The 21,132-nt window shown below is 38.4% G+C and overlaps 2 protein-coding genes and 1 pseudogene across 2 annotated transcripts; 1 reads left to right on the forward strand and 2 right to left on the reverse strand.

Annotated features, from left to right (window-relative positions):
- Positions 1-23: 23 nt before the first annotated feature.
- LOC131970724 (uncharacterized) lies at positions 24-5,928 on the reverse strand (annotated as a pseudogene).
- A 1,110-nt stretch (positions 5,929-7,038) lies between these two features.
- gemin4 (gem (nuclear organelle) associated protein 4) lies at positions 7,039-14,594 on the forward strand. Its single transcript, XM_059331590.1, has 6 exons — positions 7,039-7,352; positions 8,381-10,384; positions 11,119-11,275; positions 11,365-11,635; positions 12,823-13,506; positions 13,838-14,594. The coding sequence occupies exons 1-6, from the start codon at positions 7,343-7,345 to the stop codon at positions 14,057-14,059; spliced, it is 3,348 nt and encodes a 1,115-aa protein (XP_059187573.1). The 5' UTR covers positions 7,039-7,342; the 3' UTR covers positions 14,060-14,594.
- A 405-nt stretch (positions 14,595-14,999) lies between these two features.
- On the reverse strand, positions 15,000-18,649 carry LOC131970266 (TLC domain-containing protein 3A-like). The gene is made up of 5 exons (XM_059331626.1): positions 18,180-18,649; positions 17,632-17,715; positions 16,904-17,117; positions 15,977-16,072; positions 15,000-15,490 (listed from the first exon to the last, which is right to left on the reverse strand). The coding sequence occupies exons 1-5, from the start codon at positions 18,299-18,301 to the stop codon at positions 15,206-15,208; spliced, it is 801 nt and encodes a 266-aa protein (XP_059187609.1). The 5' UTR covers positions 18,302-18,649; the 3' UTR covers positions 15,000-15,205.
- Positions 18,650-21,132: the final 2,483 nt, after the last annotated feature.

Here is a 21,132-nt window from a genome sequence, read left to right on the forward strand (position 1 = left end):
CTATTAATCAGGGATCTAAAACTCTAAGACTTCACAATGTTGATTTTAGGTCCTGAAAGGTGACGAGACGTCAGATCCTGCAGGTCTTTGACAGAGAAACTGTCGTTAGCAGCAGCAGCGTGAGCAGCAGCAGCGTGAGCAGCAACAGTGTTAGCAGCAGTTAAGTGAGCGATGCCTTGCTTGAGGGCACTGTGAACAGGGAGGTCGTCATCTGCTGTTTAACCAGATAAAGTTTCGGATCCATCCTGTGTATTTATGGATAATTTATGCAATAATCCTGATACTTTACACTGCCTCTGTCTGTTTCATATGCCCCCTGCAGGGCGGTCACTGTAAATTCTTTGTGTTCTATACAGAGAAACATGAAGTCCATGTCTCCTAAACAAAACGTTATTTCTTCTCTTCTCAGCTCAGGTTGGGGTCTGTTGGGGTGTGTCAGTCTGTTGGGGTCTGTTGAGTCTATTGGTCTTTTGGGGTCTGTTAGTCTGTTGGGATCTGTTAGTCTGTTGGGGTCTGTTAGTCTGTTGAGTCTGTTGGGATCTGATTTGGTCTGTTGGGGTCTGTTAGTTTGTTGGGGTCTGTTAAGGTCTGTTGGTCTGTTAGTCTGTTGGGGTCTGTTAGGGTCTGTTGGTCTGTTGGGGTCTGTTAGTCTGTTGGGGTCTGTTAGGGTCTGTTGGTCTGTTAGTCTGTTCAGTCTGTTGGTCTGTTGGGGTCTGTTAGTCTGTTGGGGTCTGTTGGTCTGTTGACCAGTCAGACTTGTGCATGTCAATATGAATCCTTCTGTTATCAGACACTGTGTAGCTGCAGCAGGTAGAACCGGGGCTGGACTGGCCATCTGGCATACTGGGCAACTTCCCGGTGGGCTGGCAGGTCTTTTGGTTTGAACGACTTAAAAAACAAAACAACTTTTATTTAAATTTCTTTTTCAGTTGAGTCATTAGCCAATGGCCAATAAAACAGGTAGAGGGAGGGCTGAAGGATAAGGCCCCTCCCCCTTGGCCCCTTCCACTGTCAATCAATCAGCCAGCATCTAACCCCACCCCCAACCCTGGGTTAATAATTGATAATTTCATAAAAAGTCAACATGTTAAAATATATTCATATTACACAGAAAAATGCATTTGGGATATAATTAAAAGGAATTGATGAGGGGATTTATAAACATTTGGCATTTACGGGGTTAATTATGGATAAGTTAAACATTTAATTTAATTGGATGTGCAACACATTAAAATTCATATGACAAACACATTGGATATCTTAAAACAGCATTGAACAGGGGTAGTTAAAACATTCAGCATTTATAGGGTTAACACCCTTGTGGGCTGTGTTTCTTGGGCTTTAATCTTTAAAGGCTGTAGGGCGGAGCCTATATAAGCAGCAGGGTAGACTCTTGCTCAGTTTCTCAAGCTCTTGGTGTCTGAAAAAGCTGTTGAATTATTTTACATTTGTTTTATTTAATACTGTGCCTGGCCTGAAGAAGACCTAAAGGGGTCGAAACGCTGCAAAGGCACACAATACATTTTGGGGAGTTATTTCTTTGTTTTAGAATAACTTACTTAATTTCATTTTGTGTTATACATTTTTTCCCACATTTTTTTTATTATAATATAGAAATAACAAAGGCTTTGTTCTTTATATGATAGGAAAAATAATTTCACTTACCGGACGGACAATTTATTTGTTTTATACACCACCCGATAAAGGACATTTTTATTTTTATACTTACTGGACAATTTTATTTTAATAAGAAAACATTAGTGCATATTTACTATAAATTCTTACCTGAAGAAGGACATTTTTATTTTATACTTATTAGAATATTTACCTGAAAAAGGACATTTTTATTTCATACTTAACAGACAATTTAATATATTAAAAAGTTACCGGACAATTTCATGATGACTGATGATGGATGGACCCAGGTGTGGAACGGGAGGAGAGGTGGTCGCCCCCGTTACTGTCCTGAGGAGGTCCGCAGATCCGAGAGAGAGGGAGATAGACAGTGCACCTCCTGCCTGCCATACTGGGGGGCAGGTTAGTTCCCCTCATCCTAACCCTAACTCTAATAATCTACATTTCCCATTTAAAGGTGCACACTGAATTGTTTTTATCTCATTGTTGAGTTTGTTAGAGTTCGTTTTTTTGCAGAACAGATGATCACAGGCTGCTAAGCAGTTAGCTGTAACCACCTCCCAGAAAAGGATGCCTAACTTACTTTTACACAGATTTTTATAGTGTGAATGTGTTACTGTCTGATTGGTCAAAAACTGTTGGGGCAGCACCATGGTTTAAACTTTGACCTGCCCATTTCGTTGGCACACAGGCTAGTCCTAGCCTCTTGGTGCTTCAGCTTCCGGACACCGCCCTGTAGAAGAAAAAAAAAGCTAACAGCACACTTCTGTATCTTGTCTATCTTGTCTTGTTCATCAGTGTCTCCACCTGGGCCCATGACCTTGAACTGTAGCACCAAGAGTGCTTCAGTGTTTCATCTGCTTGCCCTAAAATATATGGTTATGCTCAAAGTGTTATCAGTATGTCCTTTCTGTTGATTCTCCTTACTTCTGTGTGCTGTGCCTGGCATATAAAATGTGTGTTTTATGCTTTGCTAAATACATTTCTAAGCAGCATTTTACTAAAGGTCATAATGCAGATTATTGCTAATTTTATTAATCTCTAACAACGTCTCTCTTTTTAATTTCAATCAGTTTAAAAAGGGCAGCTCATTTAGAGTCAGCCATGGCTCCGTTCAAGTTTAAAATACTGAGGTTAAAATCACACATTGGTGGAGTGAAACTAAAAACAAAGACAGCAGTAAAAAAAAGTAATGTCAGTAAATAAAAGCACAATAACTTATGGTTACAAATCATCTTCATCTGTGATGATTTCGCTACTCATAAGCTCGGATGCTCGCTGCGGCAGGAACACATCAGGTGTCCCTCTGCTCCACATCCAAAACATTTCATGGTCTCCGATGTAGCGAAGACCATGTAATTAAAACTTTCCACTTTGAAGGAGAAAGACTTGAGGTTGAGATCATCTGTTGTGTCTTTGATGATCATGTACGATCACATCGGGCTCACTAACGGGAGAACGGGAGTGAAAAAGATTAATCACCACTCCATTCTCCACAACTTGACCAACTTTGCCCGTGTTATCCAGGAAGATAACGAAAGCTCTATTCATATAGGAGGCGGATTTCAAGCTGCCGTAACCCACCACCTTTCCCACTGCCAAACCTGCTTCCTCCACAGAGCACTGCACTGCTGGGACGATTTTATTGGCCACCAATTCCCTTCACCTACCAAACAAACCAAACCCCGAAACAAACTAATAATTTAAGAGAAAAACACATACACATAAACTTAAAGAAGAACTTTTTTTTAAAAAAAGGTGTAAAGAACAGTGTAACACACGTTCGCAGCACTCAGTCCTCCATTCACTCAGAGAGAGAGAGAGAGAGAGAGAGAGAGAGAGAGCGAGAGAGAGAGAGAGAGAATTAGACCTGCATCCTTGGTTATGGTTTGTTTTGGCCATCGAAACAGGAAAACACAAAAAAATCTCTGCAACCAAAGGAAAACAGGATAAGTGGTCACTGTTTGACAGGTGAGGTGGAGACAGACAATATTGTTTGCAAAAACAGGACTAAAACATCATTTGTTACATTACTGAGCACACTTATGTCATAACATCACATTGTCATTTAACATTCAACTTCCACTAAAGCTCAGGATGAAGCTCTTTTTGATGGGCACTCAGGGACTGGTGGGAGACACTGCATGTGAACTGTTTCCCTGAGTCCTTGAGCGAAGCCTGGAGTTGAAGAAAGCCGTCAGCGAGTAGGTGTTGTCCTTGTTGTGTTTGTGGGTGTACAGCCAAGCATTCTCCAGCGGCTTGGGAAGAGTGGCTCCCACCCTCTGGCCCGACACTGATGGGTCCTGCACGTACCAATCAATATTCACATCTCGAGGGTAGTAATTTTTTCACAGAAAACCCTCTGCTTCTTACCCTCCAGCTGTGTCAACGTGGATCCAGTGCTGGGAGAGACACTGGGAGGCTCTGAGGACAGGGGAGCATAATATGTAAACAGAATTCTTGAGGTTTATGATTTCCATCTTTCATCACCTGGAGTTCAACTGTGGTGAAATTTAACTGGCAAGCCTGCCGCCTTGACAAAAACACAGGTTCCTTACTGATTTTGCAGAAGCCCAAGATTATTCTTCGTTCTTTCTTTTTTTAAATTTGTGTCTATTTAAAATATTTTTTCTGTATCAACATGTTAGTCAAACATTACTCATCACTTCTCATCAATAGATCTCCATCATTTCTCTATCTCTGATTGGTACATTGCTGTTTTGGGGACCTCTGTCTCTACATACTACTGTTGTATTATATCACCAGTTCTCCTCAACCCTGACTCAGCACTTTTAGACAACTGCCTACAATAACATGAGGTGAAATGAGTGGTTGACCCCATATTTTCTCACATCCTTCTCTTCCCACATATCACCTCACCAGGCATATGTATGAGCCTTAGTAAAGAAAAACACTGACCAATCAGAGCAGACTGAGCTTTTTTGAGGGAGGGCCCTAAAGAGACAGGTGCTAACACTGAGCCTTTCAGACTTCTACATGCAAAAAAAGAATCCATTACTTTTTTTTCTTGTTAAAATGAGACAATTAATAGCCCTAAATATCTGACTGATGTGTATAGTCTCTTTGACTCTTCCTCACCTTCAAACTGCAGATTTATATCCATGCTGACCAAGACTGCTCTCGTAGAGCGGGCTGGTCAGAGGGATGTCTGAGGAAGCTGGAGACCGTGAACAGGCTCTTGGTGTGAACCAGCACTTATAGTCCTGCACCCCCAGAACTAGCCAGCGGACATGGATGCCCTCTGTGCTGTACCTAAACAGTTCACACTTCAACTGCTCTGCTTCTTCTCCCTCTATGTACCGCCACAGGTCCACCATAGATCCTAGACGTGACAGAAGAGCATACATTAGAATACAGTTGTTCTCAGTCTGTCACTCTATAAACTGCATGTCTTACCAGTGATCAGGAAAGTGATGGCATGTGGATTAACAGGAGAGTCTCCTGTTTGACCAAACTGCAGCGTAGCCTCTCTGTGCATGAGCCTCGATCGCATGTTCATCAGTGAACACACAGGGCAGCCATGACACCTAGTGGACACACTGCACACCTGAAAGAGACAAAATCAATGTTGTATTTAATAATATAGTACAGTGCAATAAAGTAGTATACTATGATATAGTATCTTATTGTACAGTATATATAACAGTCCAGTAAAGTATAGTTTAGTGCAGTGTAGTTCAGATAGATAGATATTGATCCGGAGGAAAAAGTAGTTTTCCTGCTGCTTACTGCGTTTCTGGAGATATTTTGTCAGTAAACAGACATTTTGACGGTGTATAGTATTACTATAGTATAGTGTACAATAGAATAGTATAGTATATACTATCAGTGGTGGAAGAAGTATTCAGATCCTTTACTGCAGTAAAGTACTAATACCATACTGTGAAATTACGCCATTTCAAGTAAAAGTCCTGCATTCGAAACTTACTGAAGAAAAAGCACAGCATTAAAAAGTACTTAAAGTTATTATATAGCATGTTGTTTATGTAAAATCTCGAACTGAAAAGTAAGTAGTACCTCAAAATTGTATTCAATTACAGTAGTTGAGTAAATGTACATGTGCATTCCACCAATGACTACAGTATAGCCCTACAGAATATAATAATATTAGCATTAGTATAGTATGGTGTTATATAGTACATTCCATTATAGAAACACAAAGTTTCTAAAACAAAAGTTCCAAAAGTGTCACAAAATTTCTAACAAATTTAAAGACAAAAACTTACCTGCACAAAGAAACAAGTAACTAAGTCTCTTCGAAATCAGACTCATGATTCTTCATTAGTAGAAATGTCACCTTATAGTGTTCGAGCGCAGGGAGTGGTTCACAGTTGAAGGGAAACATTCTCTTTCACTTTACAGGAAGAAAAACTTGCTCTGTCTGTACAATTTGCATCACATGTGGTTAGCAGATAAAATGCTGTTGACAAAACATATTTAAAAAGTATGCAATATAATATATGTTATGAATTTGAGATATTTAAATTTACATTAAGTATATGTGTAGTAGATATTGTTAAATTTATAAAATTAATAGTTTTTGGAACTTTATCACGATGGTCCACACCTCTGCAACACACTTCATGAAGACCTGAGTGCAGCAGAAAGTGATGATATTTTTGTAATACACTCAAGAGCTACTTCTTTAGCTTTTAACTGATTTTATCTGACTATTTATTTATTTAATATTGTATCTGTTAAATTATTTATACTCTTTTATTGTTTTAGTCTGGCTTTTAACAGAGCTTTTTTAATTTGTATATCTGTCTAATTATGTACTGTATTTTACTTTTTTATTGTAGTCTCTAAATAGGTTTGATAGTAATAATAATAATAATAATAAAAGTATTATTATTAATAATAATAACAATTATTATTATTATTATTACATACAAATAATAATAATAATAGTTATTATTATTATTATTATTATTATTATTATTATTATTATTATTATTTATTATCTGTATCAATATTTATTGCCATTCCTATTAATTATCAAGTCATTCATTACTTGGTTTGTGGGTGGATGGGTGTAATAATACAATTACATATTAAGAATATATAAAACAATTGGAGTGGGGCCATTCTGCATAAGAAATACTTTTTTGATGCTGATACTTTTGTTATACTTAAGTAAGTTATTAATATAGGACTTTTGCTTGCAGGGGAGAAATTCTGCTGTGTGTGGTATTTTTTGACTTAAGTAAGGGATCTGAAGACTTCTTCCACCACTGATTCATTGTAAACATTCTGTTTTTTATGAAATATGAAAGAAGTTAAGTCCAGCAGATGGCGGTAAATACAACGAAAAGGATACCAACTGCCAATAAACACCGAAGAAGTAGAAGAAGAAGAAGAAGAAGAAGAAGAAGAAGAAGACTGACTCTGTCCTGTAGTGGCGCTGTGAGGACATGCGGACACCTGAGCAGCGGCTCCTCTCTTCTTCTAATACGCTGATGCGGAATAGCGGAAGCGCTTTATAGAAAACCTGTGGACATGCTGCTGTAAACGTGAGGAAAGCGAAATATTTCAGACAGACTTCATCTGTTTGACAGCCTACATTGTGATATACTGTATAGTATTAGTGGTTTAGTGAACTAGATCGACTGGAGAGCGACACGCTGTGGTGACGTCTATAAACCTGCTTAACTGATATGCTTTAAGCTTCATTCTGCAGCTGATCATGAACAAAGGTAATTTTCACTTTTTTTTAATACACTTTAGCCCTAAAACACGCCTCCCATTCTTGTATGTTCACCCATTTAAAATAATCGCCTAATTCATTTTTCCAAGTTTTGCAGGAAACACAAAAAACTTCACCAAAAGTGTAACATATGACATTTATTGATGATTCCACTCAAAAAGGATGTAACAAAGGATGGCTATTGGCATAGTGATAACATTGTGTGTAAATTATGTAACTTAAGAGAAATAAATGACTTAGGCAATTTTTTGAACATGCCTTTGTGACTTAAGCAAGATATGGTAACACTTTATTTTGAAGGTGTCTACATAAGAGCCACACAAGCCTTTCAGAAACATGTGTGACGATATAGAAGATATGGCGCTACATTTAATGATTTTTTTTAAAACTACAATTTCAGAAAAATAGTTTTATGTCCCAAAAATAAGCCTGAATTTAGGTAACTCAGGACATTAACTCAAGTACAAGTACCAGTTTACTTGAGTATTTACATTTTATGTAACTTTATACTTCTACTCCACTACATTTTGGGGCAAATATTGCACTTTTTACTCCACTACATTTAGCTGCCAGCTTTAGTTACTTTTCAGCAACAAACAAACAATCTGAGAGGGGACACTCTGCATAACGAGTACTGTGACGACTTTTCAGGTTTGAGGTTTAACATGAAAAACATGACAAAATGATTTGACTTTTTTCTTAAAATAAACCTTATAACAGTATATTAAGTAGTTGTAATTAGAGCCAGACAGATATATTGGTTGACGTATTATCAGTCATTTATTACCACCTTGGGCTATAACAACATAATAGCAAATTTTTTCTTATTTTCTGACAAAATGCTTAATTGAAACTATGATCTGCAGATTAATCAATAATGTCAATAATTAGACTTGTGTTAACACAGCTGTCCTTTTATTCCATCTGTAGAAGTTAACACAGTTTCATAATTAGAGTATTAAATTAGGAATTAAATGTTGGTCTTTTCCTGATGCCTGCTCCCTTTTGTGCTTTCAGATTCGGCTGTTCTTCAGGGAGGTTTTCTGCTGGCTGATAAACTATGTCTCCCCTCATCCCTGTCCTGCCTTCAGAAAGCTGACTGGTGCAGGGTGGGACATCCAATCCTGGAGGCAGTCAGAGAAATCTGTGGACAGGATGACTTCAGTGGTCATCCCACCACAATGGCCGTCAGCTGGATAAAGAAAATAGTTTGTGCCATGTGGCTGAAGGTGTTGTGCAAGGAGACAGGAGAGGACGTAGAGGTGTCCTGGAGGGAGAACCCTTTCTTCCCTCTCCAGAACAGCCTCCCTGAGGTCAACCATGTTGTCCTACTGGAAGTGGTGATATCCACGGCAGCTGCTCGGATATTTTCCCATTTCCTCTTGTCTCTTCCTCAAATGCAGATCTGCACTGAGCTTGAAAGGCTGGTGCAGCACGTGAGGAGCAGCCCTACTAGAGAGGAAGATGTTCGTCTTTTTCTGAACGTGTGGTGGGAACTGTGGAGAGGCAGAGATGAGCAGAAAGCAGAAGGAGAGGCCAGCATAGAGATGATGTTCGCCAGACAATTTGCTCGTCTCTCGTCTTCGAGTCTGTCCCCACAGGCTGCAAAGAGGTTAAAGCTTGACGCATCAGATCTCACAGCATCATTGCCAACCTCTGACGTCCTGCACATTCTCCTCCATGCACTTAAAGACGTAAAAGATCACATATCCACACCCAACCTTTGCCTCCAGGCACTCTCCATTGCTCTTGATGCTCTTTACACAGCCTTCCTGATCGACCAAGCAGCCATACTTCCCACAAAAGAGAAGATGCACTTCCTGTCTACAGTTGTCAGCATCAGAGAAAAGAATGATGAGGGCCCTGAACTCATTCAGGAGGCTCAGAGAGACCTAAGAGCGTCTCACACACCATCGCAGTTCCGACCCAGCAGAATGAAGCTCGGTGAAGCTTTGAAGATTATAACAGAACTTGTTCAGTTTTGGCAAACCAGAGGGCTGCTGGAAGTGTGTGGCAGCTCTAAGCCCAGCTACTCTGCATTTAGACTGGAACAAAGTGTTCAGAGAGTCCTGAAAGCTCTGCAGAAAACGCCTGAAATGGAGACTATGAAGAAAATACTGACAGGTTTGCTGGAGTCGCTGGCTTTCCCTGCCACAGAGAGCACTCCTGATGTGAACGCCAGGGTCGCCATGATCATCATCAATCACCACCTGGAGGATTATCGGGACTTTGCGGTGTTATTTGCCAGCAAGAAGAATTGGGGTGCCTGCGATGAGCTCTGGATTAATTGCTTGGAAAAGAACCCAGTAGCATTCCAGCAGCATGACACGCTGATCAAACTATCCTCCACCCTCATGAGTAAACTCAGCGGCGATGACACAAATGTGGGCCAGTGCAGGAAGCTGATGAAAGTTATTGCAGACATTTTCTCTGCACTTTCCTTAAAAGATAAGAACAAAGCGCTGGTTGCCATGTTGAGACTATCCAGCAGAGGGTTCTTTGGGCACTCTGTCCCCTCTGCTGTGACTGACGGGTTTGAACAGGAGCTCAACATGGCCTTCAACTGCATCATTCAAGGAGGGGGTGGAGCAGCGGCGGCGCAAGGCAATCTGAACACAGCAGTCTCTTTAGTAGCTAGAGTTGCATTTCAGAACCCAGAAGCAGCTTTGAGGTCTTGTTGTCATTCAGCTGTTTTCAATAAAGGTGCATTCTCTCTCATGGCTAAGATCCTGCAGCAGCTGCCTGGACTCAGAGGACAGACGAAAAGACGGGATGAGGCAGAGGAAAGAACAGATGAAGGGAAGGACGATCGGAGCAGTAGCACTCTGCTCTGCAGGTGTCTACAGGAGATAATCAAGACAAAATCATTGACAGCAAATGAGAAAGAGCAGTTTCTTAAGTTTCTGGGTCTGCTGATGGTGCCTGTCATGACGGCTGAGGGAGATGAAGAACAGAAGCAAAGCTTTCTTACACCTCAGGAGGTTGTGAACATCTTCGTCCTGCCACACCTGTCTGCTGCGGGTATGTCTCCTGTCATTCATGATTTGAAACTAATGTGTTTCTCTCAAGATTAAATGTTTGTTTCGCAATCTTATAGAAAAACTCTCTGAGTGCACTTATACAAATGTAAACAAAAGCGCCGGCGCATACTGTTTCATGATGTTACAATGTAAAAACGAAGCAGCGTGATTTCTGCTGTCAGCTTCCCTCTAAAGTACTGACTTTCAACTCCATGCCAGTTGATTTGATGATGATAGGCCAAGTAAAACCAGAGATAATGTCAAATATATTTAGTGTAAAAATATAGAACTAGATGTTCTCCTTATTTTACCTCTTATGTTATATTTGTAACCAACATTTAAAATTATTCATTGAGCATGATTGTCATTTGAAAGTTTAAAAAATATTTTTTTTAAAAACATTTTTTTTTGTATCTTTTGGGTTCAAAATGTTGATCCAGTAAAATCAGGTCATATAGGTGAGCCAGTGCTGAAAAAAATGATACCAACATAGCATGGTAAACACTTTTTAAAGTGGCTGAATGAAAAGTATTCAAAAGCAAAAAGACAAAATAGCCCAAAACTCTACAGCCCTTGACGTCTTTTTTTAGTCGTGACATCATCAAGTGGTAATGATGGGTCCTCCCGAGGGTTGAGGAATCAATGCCAAAATGTTTGCTTACATTATGTGTTTATATAAAAGTCAAAACATTTTGAGTCTATCTGCTCCAATGTTCTTGTGTGTATTCCTTCCAGGTCAGCACTCCTTTGATGTAGAACTGAGTCTGCAACTTCTGCACACTGCTCTGTCTGTGGACGTCCAGGAGCCAGCCTCGTTTCCTCACTGGGTGATGGACTGCTCTCCCTTTCCCCTTCTCTATGTCCTGACCCAGCTGCACAACCAGACTCTCCGGTTTGTAAGATGCATGTTCTTGAAGCCTTCTATCCAGATTCCCATACCTTCTTTTATTTTAAACACATATTTATGTAAATCTGTGCTAGGTGTTGGGAGCAGCCACCAGAGGGCGCAGTCCTCCACTGGTCCATAGACACCAGGGAGCTGCTGGTGTCGGTGATTACCACACTGGGGCAGCTGGTGGGTGCAGAGGTGGTGGCGGCCCCAAGCAGCTGGTCCAGAGCTCTGTTCTGGCTCTACAACAAAATGGAGAAACTGGACTGGACCGTTAGGTTCCTGCTGAAGCCCGTTTGGGGGGAACACTTTAAAAACGAGGTTCCCTCGTCTCTGCTGGCTGTGTGTGATCTACCTGAGCAGGTAACGTTTCACCTGGGGTTGTCTAAGTTTATTTCAAGGGCAATAAGACAGAGGTCACCACAAACCAATAATATAATGCTAAAATAACTATGATGATGCCACAGTGATGTCATCAGTGTCGAGTGTTTATGCATCGCTTTGCAGTTCAAAGTTCTTCTCAGATGACGGACAAGATGATAACAAGATGGAACAAAGATAATTAACAATAAACATTCGAAATACAATAGGGACCTCGCAGGTCGTTGCCTGCTCGGGCCCTAAAAATATAATAGAAAAAAATCTAAAAATGGATTAAAAAAGTATTATAATAAAATGGATTTAAATGTTATATAATATTAATAATAATAAAAAAATTAAAAAGGATGTGTTTAATAAAAGAATAAAGGCTTGACTAAAAACTACTTAAAATAAATAAGAAAATAATATAACAGTCATTTAATTTTAATAACAAATAAAAGTCATGATAAAATGTGCCTAATCAAAGAAAAAAAAAGTTAAAAAAGCTTTACTAAAATCTAGATCAAATAAATAAAAAGCCTAAAATAAAATATAATGATGATGAGAGAATACTCACAATAATATGTCAGCTGTATTATTAATATTAATGTTGATTAATTACTGATAATGATATTGATAATAATAAACAAAATAGTCATGATAAAATATGGATGCATCATTTCTTGGAATTTTTTATTAGAGAGCTGCACAAATAATTAACATATGCTGGTGGCTTGCCACAACATTATGCTTTTGGGCCCAGACAAGATCTTCTGTTTCATGTTTACTGCAGAAACGTAATACAATAATCTTTCTGTAGTTCATGATGAACTGAAGACTCAGAATCTTTATTGTCATTATACTATACAAGTACAATACAATAAAAGTGTATACAATATAGAATCAATATATAAGACCTAAATAGGACAACACAGTACAACACATATATTATAGTTATGCACATACATTATGTACAGGGAGGTAGTTAGTGAATGTTTAATCAATTGCTTTTATTCACAATTTTGTGCAATTTTGTTCTTTTTTGCTGATGGACCAGGCAGCATTAAAAATTATTAATAATAACTGCTGTTCACAGCTGAAATGTGACAATAATTGCTGAATGGTCCAAAGAAAGACGGCATCAAGATTTTGTTTCCTTCTGTACCAAACTATATGTTTTTGTTAATTAGGACTGGTCTGGGTTGGACCTGCCTCAGTATGGCCCTGGTACAGGTCTTTTGGCCTGGATGGAGTGCTGCTCTGCGTCAGACTCCCTGCTGTCCACCATGCTGACCCATCTCTCTCTGGACCAGCGCCTGCCGGACCATGTGGGCATGTTCAGCAAAGGCCTGCTGGTGGCTCTGACGCAGACCCTGCCCTGGTGCTCCGTCTCCCAGTGGACCAGATTGTTGAGAGTCCTGAGGGAACTGATCACCTCGGGTCGCCTCCACGTCCCCTTCTCGCTCGAGTATGTGGACTACCTGCCCCTCCTGGACCTGAGGAGGTTCTCATGTGAGCTCCGCCTGTCCGTCCTCCTGCTGCGCGCCCTCCAACTGCTTTGCGGGTCCAGCTGCTCCCACTGGCTGTCTGCGGATGGCTGGGCGCATGTCGGCAGGTTATACGCCCACACTGTGAGGGAGGTGATGAACTCTGTCAGAGCCAAACTGCCCCTGCCTTCATCTGGTGCTTCAGCATCTCTTAGAACACCAGCGTCCAGAGACTCCAATCCTAAATTGTCCAAAGACCTCCAGCAGGCAGAAGACTCTGCTCTGAAATCCAACGTGTCTCAGATGGAAGAAGAAGTGGAGAAGATTCCCAGCCAAGAAGTCCTTTTTGTGCTCAGCCAGCTCTTCTGCCATGTTCAGCACATCCAGGTAAAAGTTAATAACCCATTGGAGTTTTGGGCTATTTTGTCCGTTTTTGAATACTTTTCATTCTGCAACTTAAAAAATGTTTATCATGTACCGCACAACATCACCTATATGACCTATATGCACTTTGACTTACAGGACAACATCTAGTTCTATATTTTGTGCTACATAGATTTGATCTTATCTCTGGTTTTACTTGGCCTATCATCATCAAACAAACACTGGCATGGGGTTTAAAGACAGTACTTTAGAGGGAACCTGACGGCAGGAAACACAATGCTTCGTAACCGTCCTGAATCTGGATGAAAACCTCAGTGATTAAATGTCCTTCCAGGTGATGATGCCAGGAGGTCAGTGTGAACCGTTGTTTCTGTCCAGTCTGGAGATCCTGAGCCACTATGAGTCCATCATGGCCGCCTTCCCACACAGCAGCAGCCCACTGGAGAGCGACAACACCCGCCACTTCTTCTCCACCATCACAGACAACCTGCAGAACCTGGAGATGAAGGCCGTCCTGCAGCAGAAGATTGCTCAGCTGGTGTCATCGGCAGCTTAACACACACGCACACAGATTTTCTTTTGTATTTCACTTTCAAATGCTCACATTCTCTCTGTAGGTTCTGTTAATGTCAAACATTGCACTTATCTAATTAATGAGTGTTTATAAAGTGATGGGGAGGGAATCTGAGGTAATAAAAAGCAGATATTTCACAGCAATTGATATCTTTTTTTTCTTTGAAATTGAACTGTTAGAGGAAGACATGATCTTGTGGCTCAGATAGTAAGTTCTATTACAAATGCATCAACTACTATCCTGGGACTTCTCATGTTTTTGGGACTGTGTAACCCTTAGAGACAGAATTACCATCAACACAGGTCATTTTAACAAGTAACAAGAGTAATTTTTATTCATACAAAAAATATATAGTAAAGCTTTAACACAACAAACATATTTTAGGCAGTTTTGTCACATAGTCAAAAAATATAAATCACAGTTGAAAGGCTACATATTGACGTTGTGCACAACAAGCTGTTCTCTGTGTGATGTTAGGGCCACAGTCAAGGGAGAAATATGAGAATAAACTTGGAAATGAAAGAAAAAATCTCTGAATATATGAAAAAGTCACAAAATTTTGAAAATTTAAAAAAGTTCAAATAAAAAAATTTGAGAAGAAAAATAAGATTAATATAATTTAATATTGAGGGGAAAATTGTAATGTTGAAAAAAAATCAAAAGTATTTAGAGGGGAAAATTAAAAAATTTAATATTTCAAGAATTTTTTCTTAAACTTCAGAGAAAAAAAAATCAATATTTCAAGGAGAATAAATTCAAATTATTTAGACAATATTTTGAGAAAATGTTTTATATTACTTGTGACTATTGCAACTATTCCAAGTTTATTCTCAATATTTTTATAAATCTATAATATCTCAGAAATCTCAATTTATTTCTAAAAAAAAATAAAAATAATAATATATATATATATATATATAGAATATTAGGATTGTTGCCCCATAATATTACCTATTCTCCCCAAAAAGCGGCCCTAATAGTCTGTAAAGCTGTAACTTCAGTGTCGGTGTAAAACCAGGAGCCTGTTCCATAGAGTGAATTTACTGAATACACCACTTGGATTGACTTATTTTGATTCGTCTGACTGATTTTCAGTTGACTTTGTGGAACAGGCTCCTGGTGGACTCCTCAGTCTGTCTTGGACCCGTCTCCGGTCCCTCTCCTCTGTCTCAGGTAGAGTCTCTGAGCTTTCCTCAGCAGCAGGGTGAACCAGTAGATCTGCGGGGCCAGGATCACCAGGTTTCCCACGTTGCAGTGCAGAGGCAGATGAAAAGCCACTTTGTGTAGCGGAATCCCAAACTGCCGGCCGTACATCCAGTACATGAAGGGGAAGACCAGGATCCGACACGTGAAGAAACTCACGAGGACGATGATGCCATTTATTCTGTGCAGCCTAGTGTCATCGAGGCCCAGCTGGATTAACAGGACAAGTCAGGGAGAAACAGAAGAGAAAGCTGTGGATACAAGACGGGGCATAATGCAACAACTTGCTCTCAGTCACAAAACTGAAATCTTTTACTTTGTGACTTTAGTGTTTTAAATGGTTAGTTTGGACTCTGAATTGCTGCCTTCTGGATGGCTGAATAAAAATTGTGCTTGTATTCAGTAGACTTTACAGTTAGCCTTTTATTCACACATGGCAGTGGGGTTCAGGGTCTTGCCCACTACACCTACCTCCTCCTCTTCTACCTCCCACAACTGCCAATTTTTCAAAAGATTCAGCGAGTGTTGACTCACAGATGGGAGATGAGACATCAGTATGACAGTGTGAAATACTGTCGCTGAGACAGAGTGGGCACTGGAAGAAGATTTTATTCAGACCTTCAAACATTCACGCTTTATGGTTATAAATGTTATTGTCAGTGAAAACTCGATTTTTACGATGTTTGTACAGTTTACCTGGATGAGAATCTTTCCTACAGAGACGAAAGGCGTGCTGAACTCTGCAGTGAACAGGCAGCCGATGAAGAAATCACCCAGTCCTCTTCTGAAGAACTGCCAATCAGACACAGTACACTGACCGGTCACTTAATTAGGTACACCAGTACAATGTAATGCAACAGATCTGCCATTAATGCTAGTTACAAATATTTTGTTGACTGTCAGAAAGGTAATGATTCTACTTTATGCATCAAATTGCACAATCTAATATTCTGGCACTACCATGTATGTAAATCTGGTGTCCAAAATATATAACATAATGTAATACCACACTGAGAAATTACTCCACTACAAGTAAAATCCTGCATTAAAAACTTAAATTAAATACCAAAGTATCAGCATTAAAATGTAATCAAAAGTTAAAGTACTTTTTATGCTAAATGGACCCACTCACATTGTTTTATATATTCTAAATATATGATTAAAATTTTAATATTGATGCTTTTATTAATGTCGTCGTGGTAGGGCTGATTTAACTACATAACATGAGTAATCACTTTAAATTGATCATGTTTTTCATGTTAAATCTCAACCTGTAAAGAAACTAAAGCTGTCAGCTAAAAAGTAAAAAGTGCAATATTTTCCTCTTAAATGTAGTGAAGTAGAAGTAAAAAGTTACATATATGGAAATACTCAAGTTAAGTACCTCAAAATTGTACTAAAACACATAATGCAAACTGCAACCTCTTTAATGATGATACAGTGGAATAATAACTCTGACAGAGGCAATCAAAACTGAACATTATTATTAATTTAAAGGCAGAAGTTATGGATGGAGATGTTGTATCAGATCACATTAGGTTATACATGTGTACCTAATAAAGTGGTCAGTCGGTGTATATTCATACTAAACACACTATGAAGGTGAATACTCTCTACACTCACCAGAGTGATGGGCAGGAAGATAACAAGCAGTGTCAGGTGATGGAGGACCAGCATCCAGTCTCTAAAGAGGAAAGCCTTCACGGTTTGAAGAGAGTGGTCACTGTGTGAATGACCTCTGACCCTCTGAGTGTGGTAGTGGCTCAAATACATGGCGAAGAGGTCATGGGCCATATAGGGAGCTCCAAATACAACAAACCCATTGACCAGCCAGTGACTGTAAAGTGAGACATCAAGCATTTATATGTGAATGATAAATCTGATGTAAAAAGACTTTATTTCTTGGACAGAGTATATTTATATACGGGTCAATGACGTGATCTAGCGCAGTGTCAGTTGGTGTAACCAGGTACTTTCCCCCCATAAAAATCGGATTATTTACAGGAAAATAAGTATGAACTAAAATGAGAAAAAAAATACAATCCATGTGTACACTGCAACACTATGGTATATAACAAATTTAACATAATTTGTCAAAACTTTAGAAAAAAATGTTTAAAAAAAATGTTCTGCTCAATATTGACGAAATGTGTGAATGTAGAAATACAAAAAAAAAGCCATCTGATGTTTTTTAAAATAAAGTTATATGTATAAGTCCATTTAAATTAAATAAACTGTAGGTGGATAAAGTAGGCTACTTAATATATGTCATTATTTTGTGGTTACACCATTTGACATCTTGCCAACCCTTATTTGTCACTAACCCATATATTCAAAGGGGGCTCTCCTACCTGTCAGTCATCACATCCCTGCAGGACGTTACAATTGTGACTCCAGCTGCAGTAGCTAAAGATGCATGGATGGCAGACACCAGCCTGAAGAGTCAGCAAAAATAAACAGCATTGTCTTAGTCTGTCATGTCCTACACAGCACTGGAAACAGGCTGCACATCGCTTATAGTCAATTGCACGGAACTCCATTGAAATATATGCGAATTTTTGTGGTGTCTTCCTTATCAGCACCAAACCCTCTCAGATGTTGAATGTGGTGTCTTCGGGAGACATATTACACACACGAGCGAATCATTTAGTAAAATTCCAACTTTACACACGGCAGAAAAGCACCGCCCACAATATGTATTTAACATATTAGGACTCTTTATTTCTTAAAGACACTTAATTATAGGGATGCCGAATTTACCAGCTGTGTATATTTAAAACTATTAACATAGTAAGCAAATCTCCACAACGTGTTTAAACAGAAACAAGACTACGTTAAATAGACGCATTTCTTAAAGGAGTCCGGTGAAATGAGACAGCCCATGTTGGGTGTTGCTGACCTCTCGCTGACTAAAACCACGTCGGCGTCACTCCAGTGCGTCAAAGTGTGTTTTAGTACTTTCCTGAAGCTGTAGAAAAGCCCTGGGAACACCACTCCTCCACACAGCAAATAAGTCAACATGCTCAGCCGAACACTTCTTCCTCTTCCTGCAGCTGATAATCAAACAATGGTCAATTACAGGTTAACACGTGTTATAGCGTTATAACCAGCTCCAGTTATATAGACCGTAATGTGGCGAACAACCCCAAAGAGTTGAACTTGGTTGAACTCTTGAAGTTCAACCGTGGTTTTATTTCGGCTGCTGCTAGTGCTGCACTTCCCAGTATATGATCCGGATAAGTTTCCTTTTACATCAGAGGCCTGTGATTGGTTCGCTTTGAACCAATAGGAAGCATTCACCTTGTTTGTTTGTTTCAGTGGTGCAACTTAGCAGAGCCGACCCAAGCCTCCATGGGGCCCTAAGCAAAATAAAATTTTGGGGCCTTCTATTTCTGCCAATAATATTGATTCTTGATCATTCACACACCTACTATAAACTCATTGTGGCTCTGGTAGTGTTGTTTACATTATCCTATTGTCAGCCTGATATGTCTTTACACATTTAGGGGGGTGCCCCAGTTAATTACATAAATACCAATGCAATAATAATACAAATAATACCAATGAATGAATGATGTACAGGGTGTCACATATGGTGTTTAATCTCAAAATGTAGTACATTAAACTACAAGAGTGACTTGGGGTTGAATTAGACATCAATCCAAATGGTAAAGCATTGTATTTACTGTAAAAGTGTCATCTGGTATATTATTTTTGACTTGAAGAAACGTGCAAACATACCTTTATCTTGCCGTTTTTTCTCCTCTTCCTCTTTTTTCCTCTGCTACTGAAGGATATGTCCTTTTTTGCGACATTGTTTTGCCTCCAACGACCTGCGTTTTGGATGAGCAGTGCGCACTGCACGGCAGGAGGCACACGTTACCGCTGCAGCGAAGCTTTGACATTAAATAGAGGCAATAAGAATCATTAGGCCGACATCATCAGCAGCAATCTGTTGACATAAAATTGTGTTTTTGTACAATAATATATCTTTGATCATATAGAAAGCATCACTCATACATGCAAAATATTAAACAAAATATATACATATTTTTTTGTTAATTGCTCTCTGGGGCCCCCTAGTGGCCATGGGGCCCTAAGCAGTCGCTTAGTTTGCTTATGCTTTGGGCCGGCTCTGCAACTTAGTATATTTACCAAGAAGTACTTACTTGAATATTTCCATTTTATGTAACTTTACACTTCTATTCCACTACATTTCCTATTTACTACATTTAGCTGACAGCTTACTTTTAAGGTTGAGATTTAACATAAAAGACATGATACATTTAAAGTTATTAGACCTTTTTTTAATTAAACCTCATAACATCATATTAAGTAGTTAAAATTACTTAATTACTCAACCTGAAAAGAAACTTAAACCGTCGGCTCGGAATCACTATCGGCGGTGGTATTAATGGTGGTATTAATTTCATTCATTTATTTTATTTTTTATGTGTTTACTTATTTTATTTTTTGTTGATTCTGTTGTTTGACATTGTTGTTGTTGTTGTTGTTATTGTTGTTGTTGGTGTTGTTTATTTTTGCTCTTATTTTTGGCCTTATGATATTATTATTGATGCATTTATGTATATGTCATTTTAATTTTCTCAAGGTACGGCTCATTTTAACTACTTAATATACTGTTATGAGGTTTAATTAATTACAATGTCTAATCACTTTAAAAAGATCCTGTTTTTATGATAAATCTCTTGAAAAGTAAAACAAAACAAAAAACCTGTCAGCTAGGAATGAAAATAGGTGATGGTATGATATTTATACATTTTTATTCTTTTTTTAATTAATTTATTTTATTTTTATTTTTTCTTAATTCTGTTGTTTGACATTGTTATTATTCTTATTCTTAATTATGTTGTTTGATATTATTATGATTATGATTATGATTATGATTATTATTATTATTAATAATAATAATAATAATAATGATACATTTTTGGATCTTACTGTATTTTTATTTGCTCAATCAGATTATTCTGATTTTTGTTTTTCTGATACATTATTTATCTTGATGTATGCTTTTATATTTTATGTTTGTTTAGATACTGTTGAGAGACTTCTGTGAATGATGCTTCATAATAAATATATTTAAAACATCAAACTGTCAGGTAAATGTAGTGGAGTAGAAAGCACAATATTTATTATTTTCTTCATATTTATTGATATTTATCTAAATTTGGTGAAGTAGAAGTATAAAGTTACATTAAATGGAAATACTTTAGTAAAGTTCAAGTAGAATTGTAGAATAGATGGCAAAGCTATTGCATTACATTGTACTGGTGTAACTAATAAAGTGGCCGGCTGGTGTATGTCTGTATGTGTAATGAAGAAATAAAATGCTGTTTGAACCGTCTCTGTTTCTACTCAAAGTCGTACAAAACTAGTTGACTCAGCAATACCACCCTTGTGATGAAAAAGACCAAATATGTATATATGTTTTGTAAATATTTTCAATAAACGTGGTGAGATAATGTCACACAGACAGCTGATCAAGACATAAAGACTACATGGTTTGACATTGTACTGGTGTCCCTAAGAAATAATTTTTTTTAACACAAATGTGAAAAAATAACCTCATAGTTGAATGATTTATGCCTAGCTGATGGAATGAAGTGACATAAATGGCATATTTGTATGTATTTGGTAAAGGTTTGGTTGTTGTTTTTTTAACATTATTATTACTAAAGAATAAAAGAATCTGTTTGTGGAATTAAATCAACCCATTAGTATGTATCATTTTTCTCTCAATTTTAAGGAAATGAGCATTTCTTAAAACTTGAGCTCACTGTATAGAATGAGCTGCTGTGACCTTGAGGATAATCACAGACTCTTTACAA

This window comes from Centropristis striata, chromosome 4, assembly GCF_030273125.1.
Source record: "Centropristis striata isolate RG_2023a ecotype Rhode Island chromosome 4, C.striata_1.0, whole genome shotgun sequence".
NCBI lineage: Eukaryota > Metazoa > Chordata > Actinopteri > Perciformes > Serranidae > Centropristis > Centropristis striata.

What these genes read in the sequence shown, in the direction of transcription:
- gemin4 (XM_059331590.1), top strand. An exon ending in TGTGTGATCTACCTGAGCAG is followed by an intron (nt 11,636 to 12,822) that starts GTAACGTTTCAC and finishes TTTGTTAATTAG; the next exon opens with GACTGGTCTGGGTTGGACCT. An exon ending in GCCATGTTCAGCACATCCAG is followed by an intron (nt 13,507 to 13,837) that starts GTAAAAGTTAAT and finishes ATGTCCTTCCAG; the next exon opens with GTGATGATGCCAGGAGGTCA.
- LOC131970266 (XM_059331626.1), bottom strand. Translation starts at nt 18,301, where the DNA reads ATGTTGACTTATTTGCTGTGTGGAGGAGTGGTGTTCCCAGGGCTTTTC. An exon ending in AGGGATGTGATGACTGACAG is followed by an intron (nt 17,118 to 17,631) that starts GTAGGAGAGCCC and finishes CTCACTTTACAG; the next exon opens with TCACTGGCTGGTCAATGGGT. An exon ending in TAGGAAAGATTCTCATCCAG is followed by an intron (nt 15,491 to 15,976) that starts GTAAACTGTACA and finishes CTGTTAATCCAG; the next exon opens with CTGGGCCTCGATGACACTAG.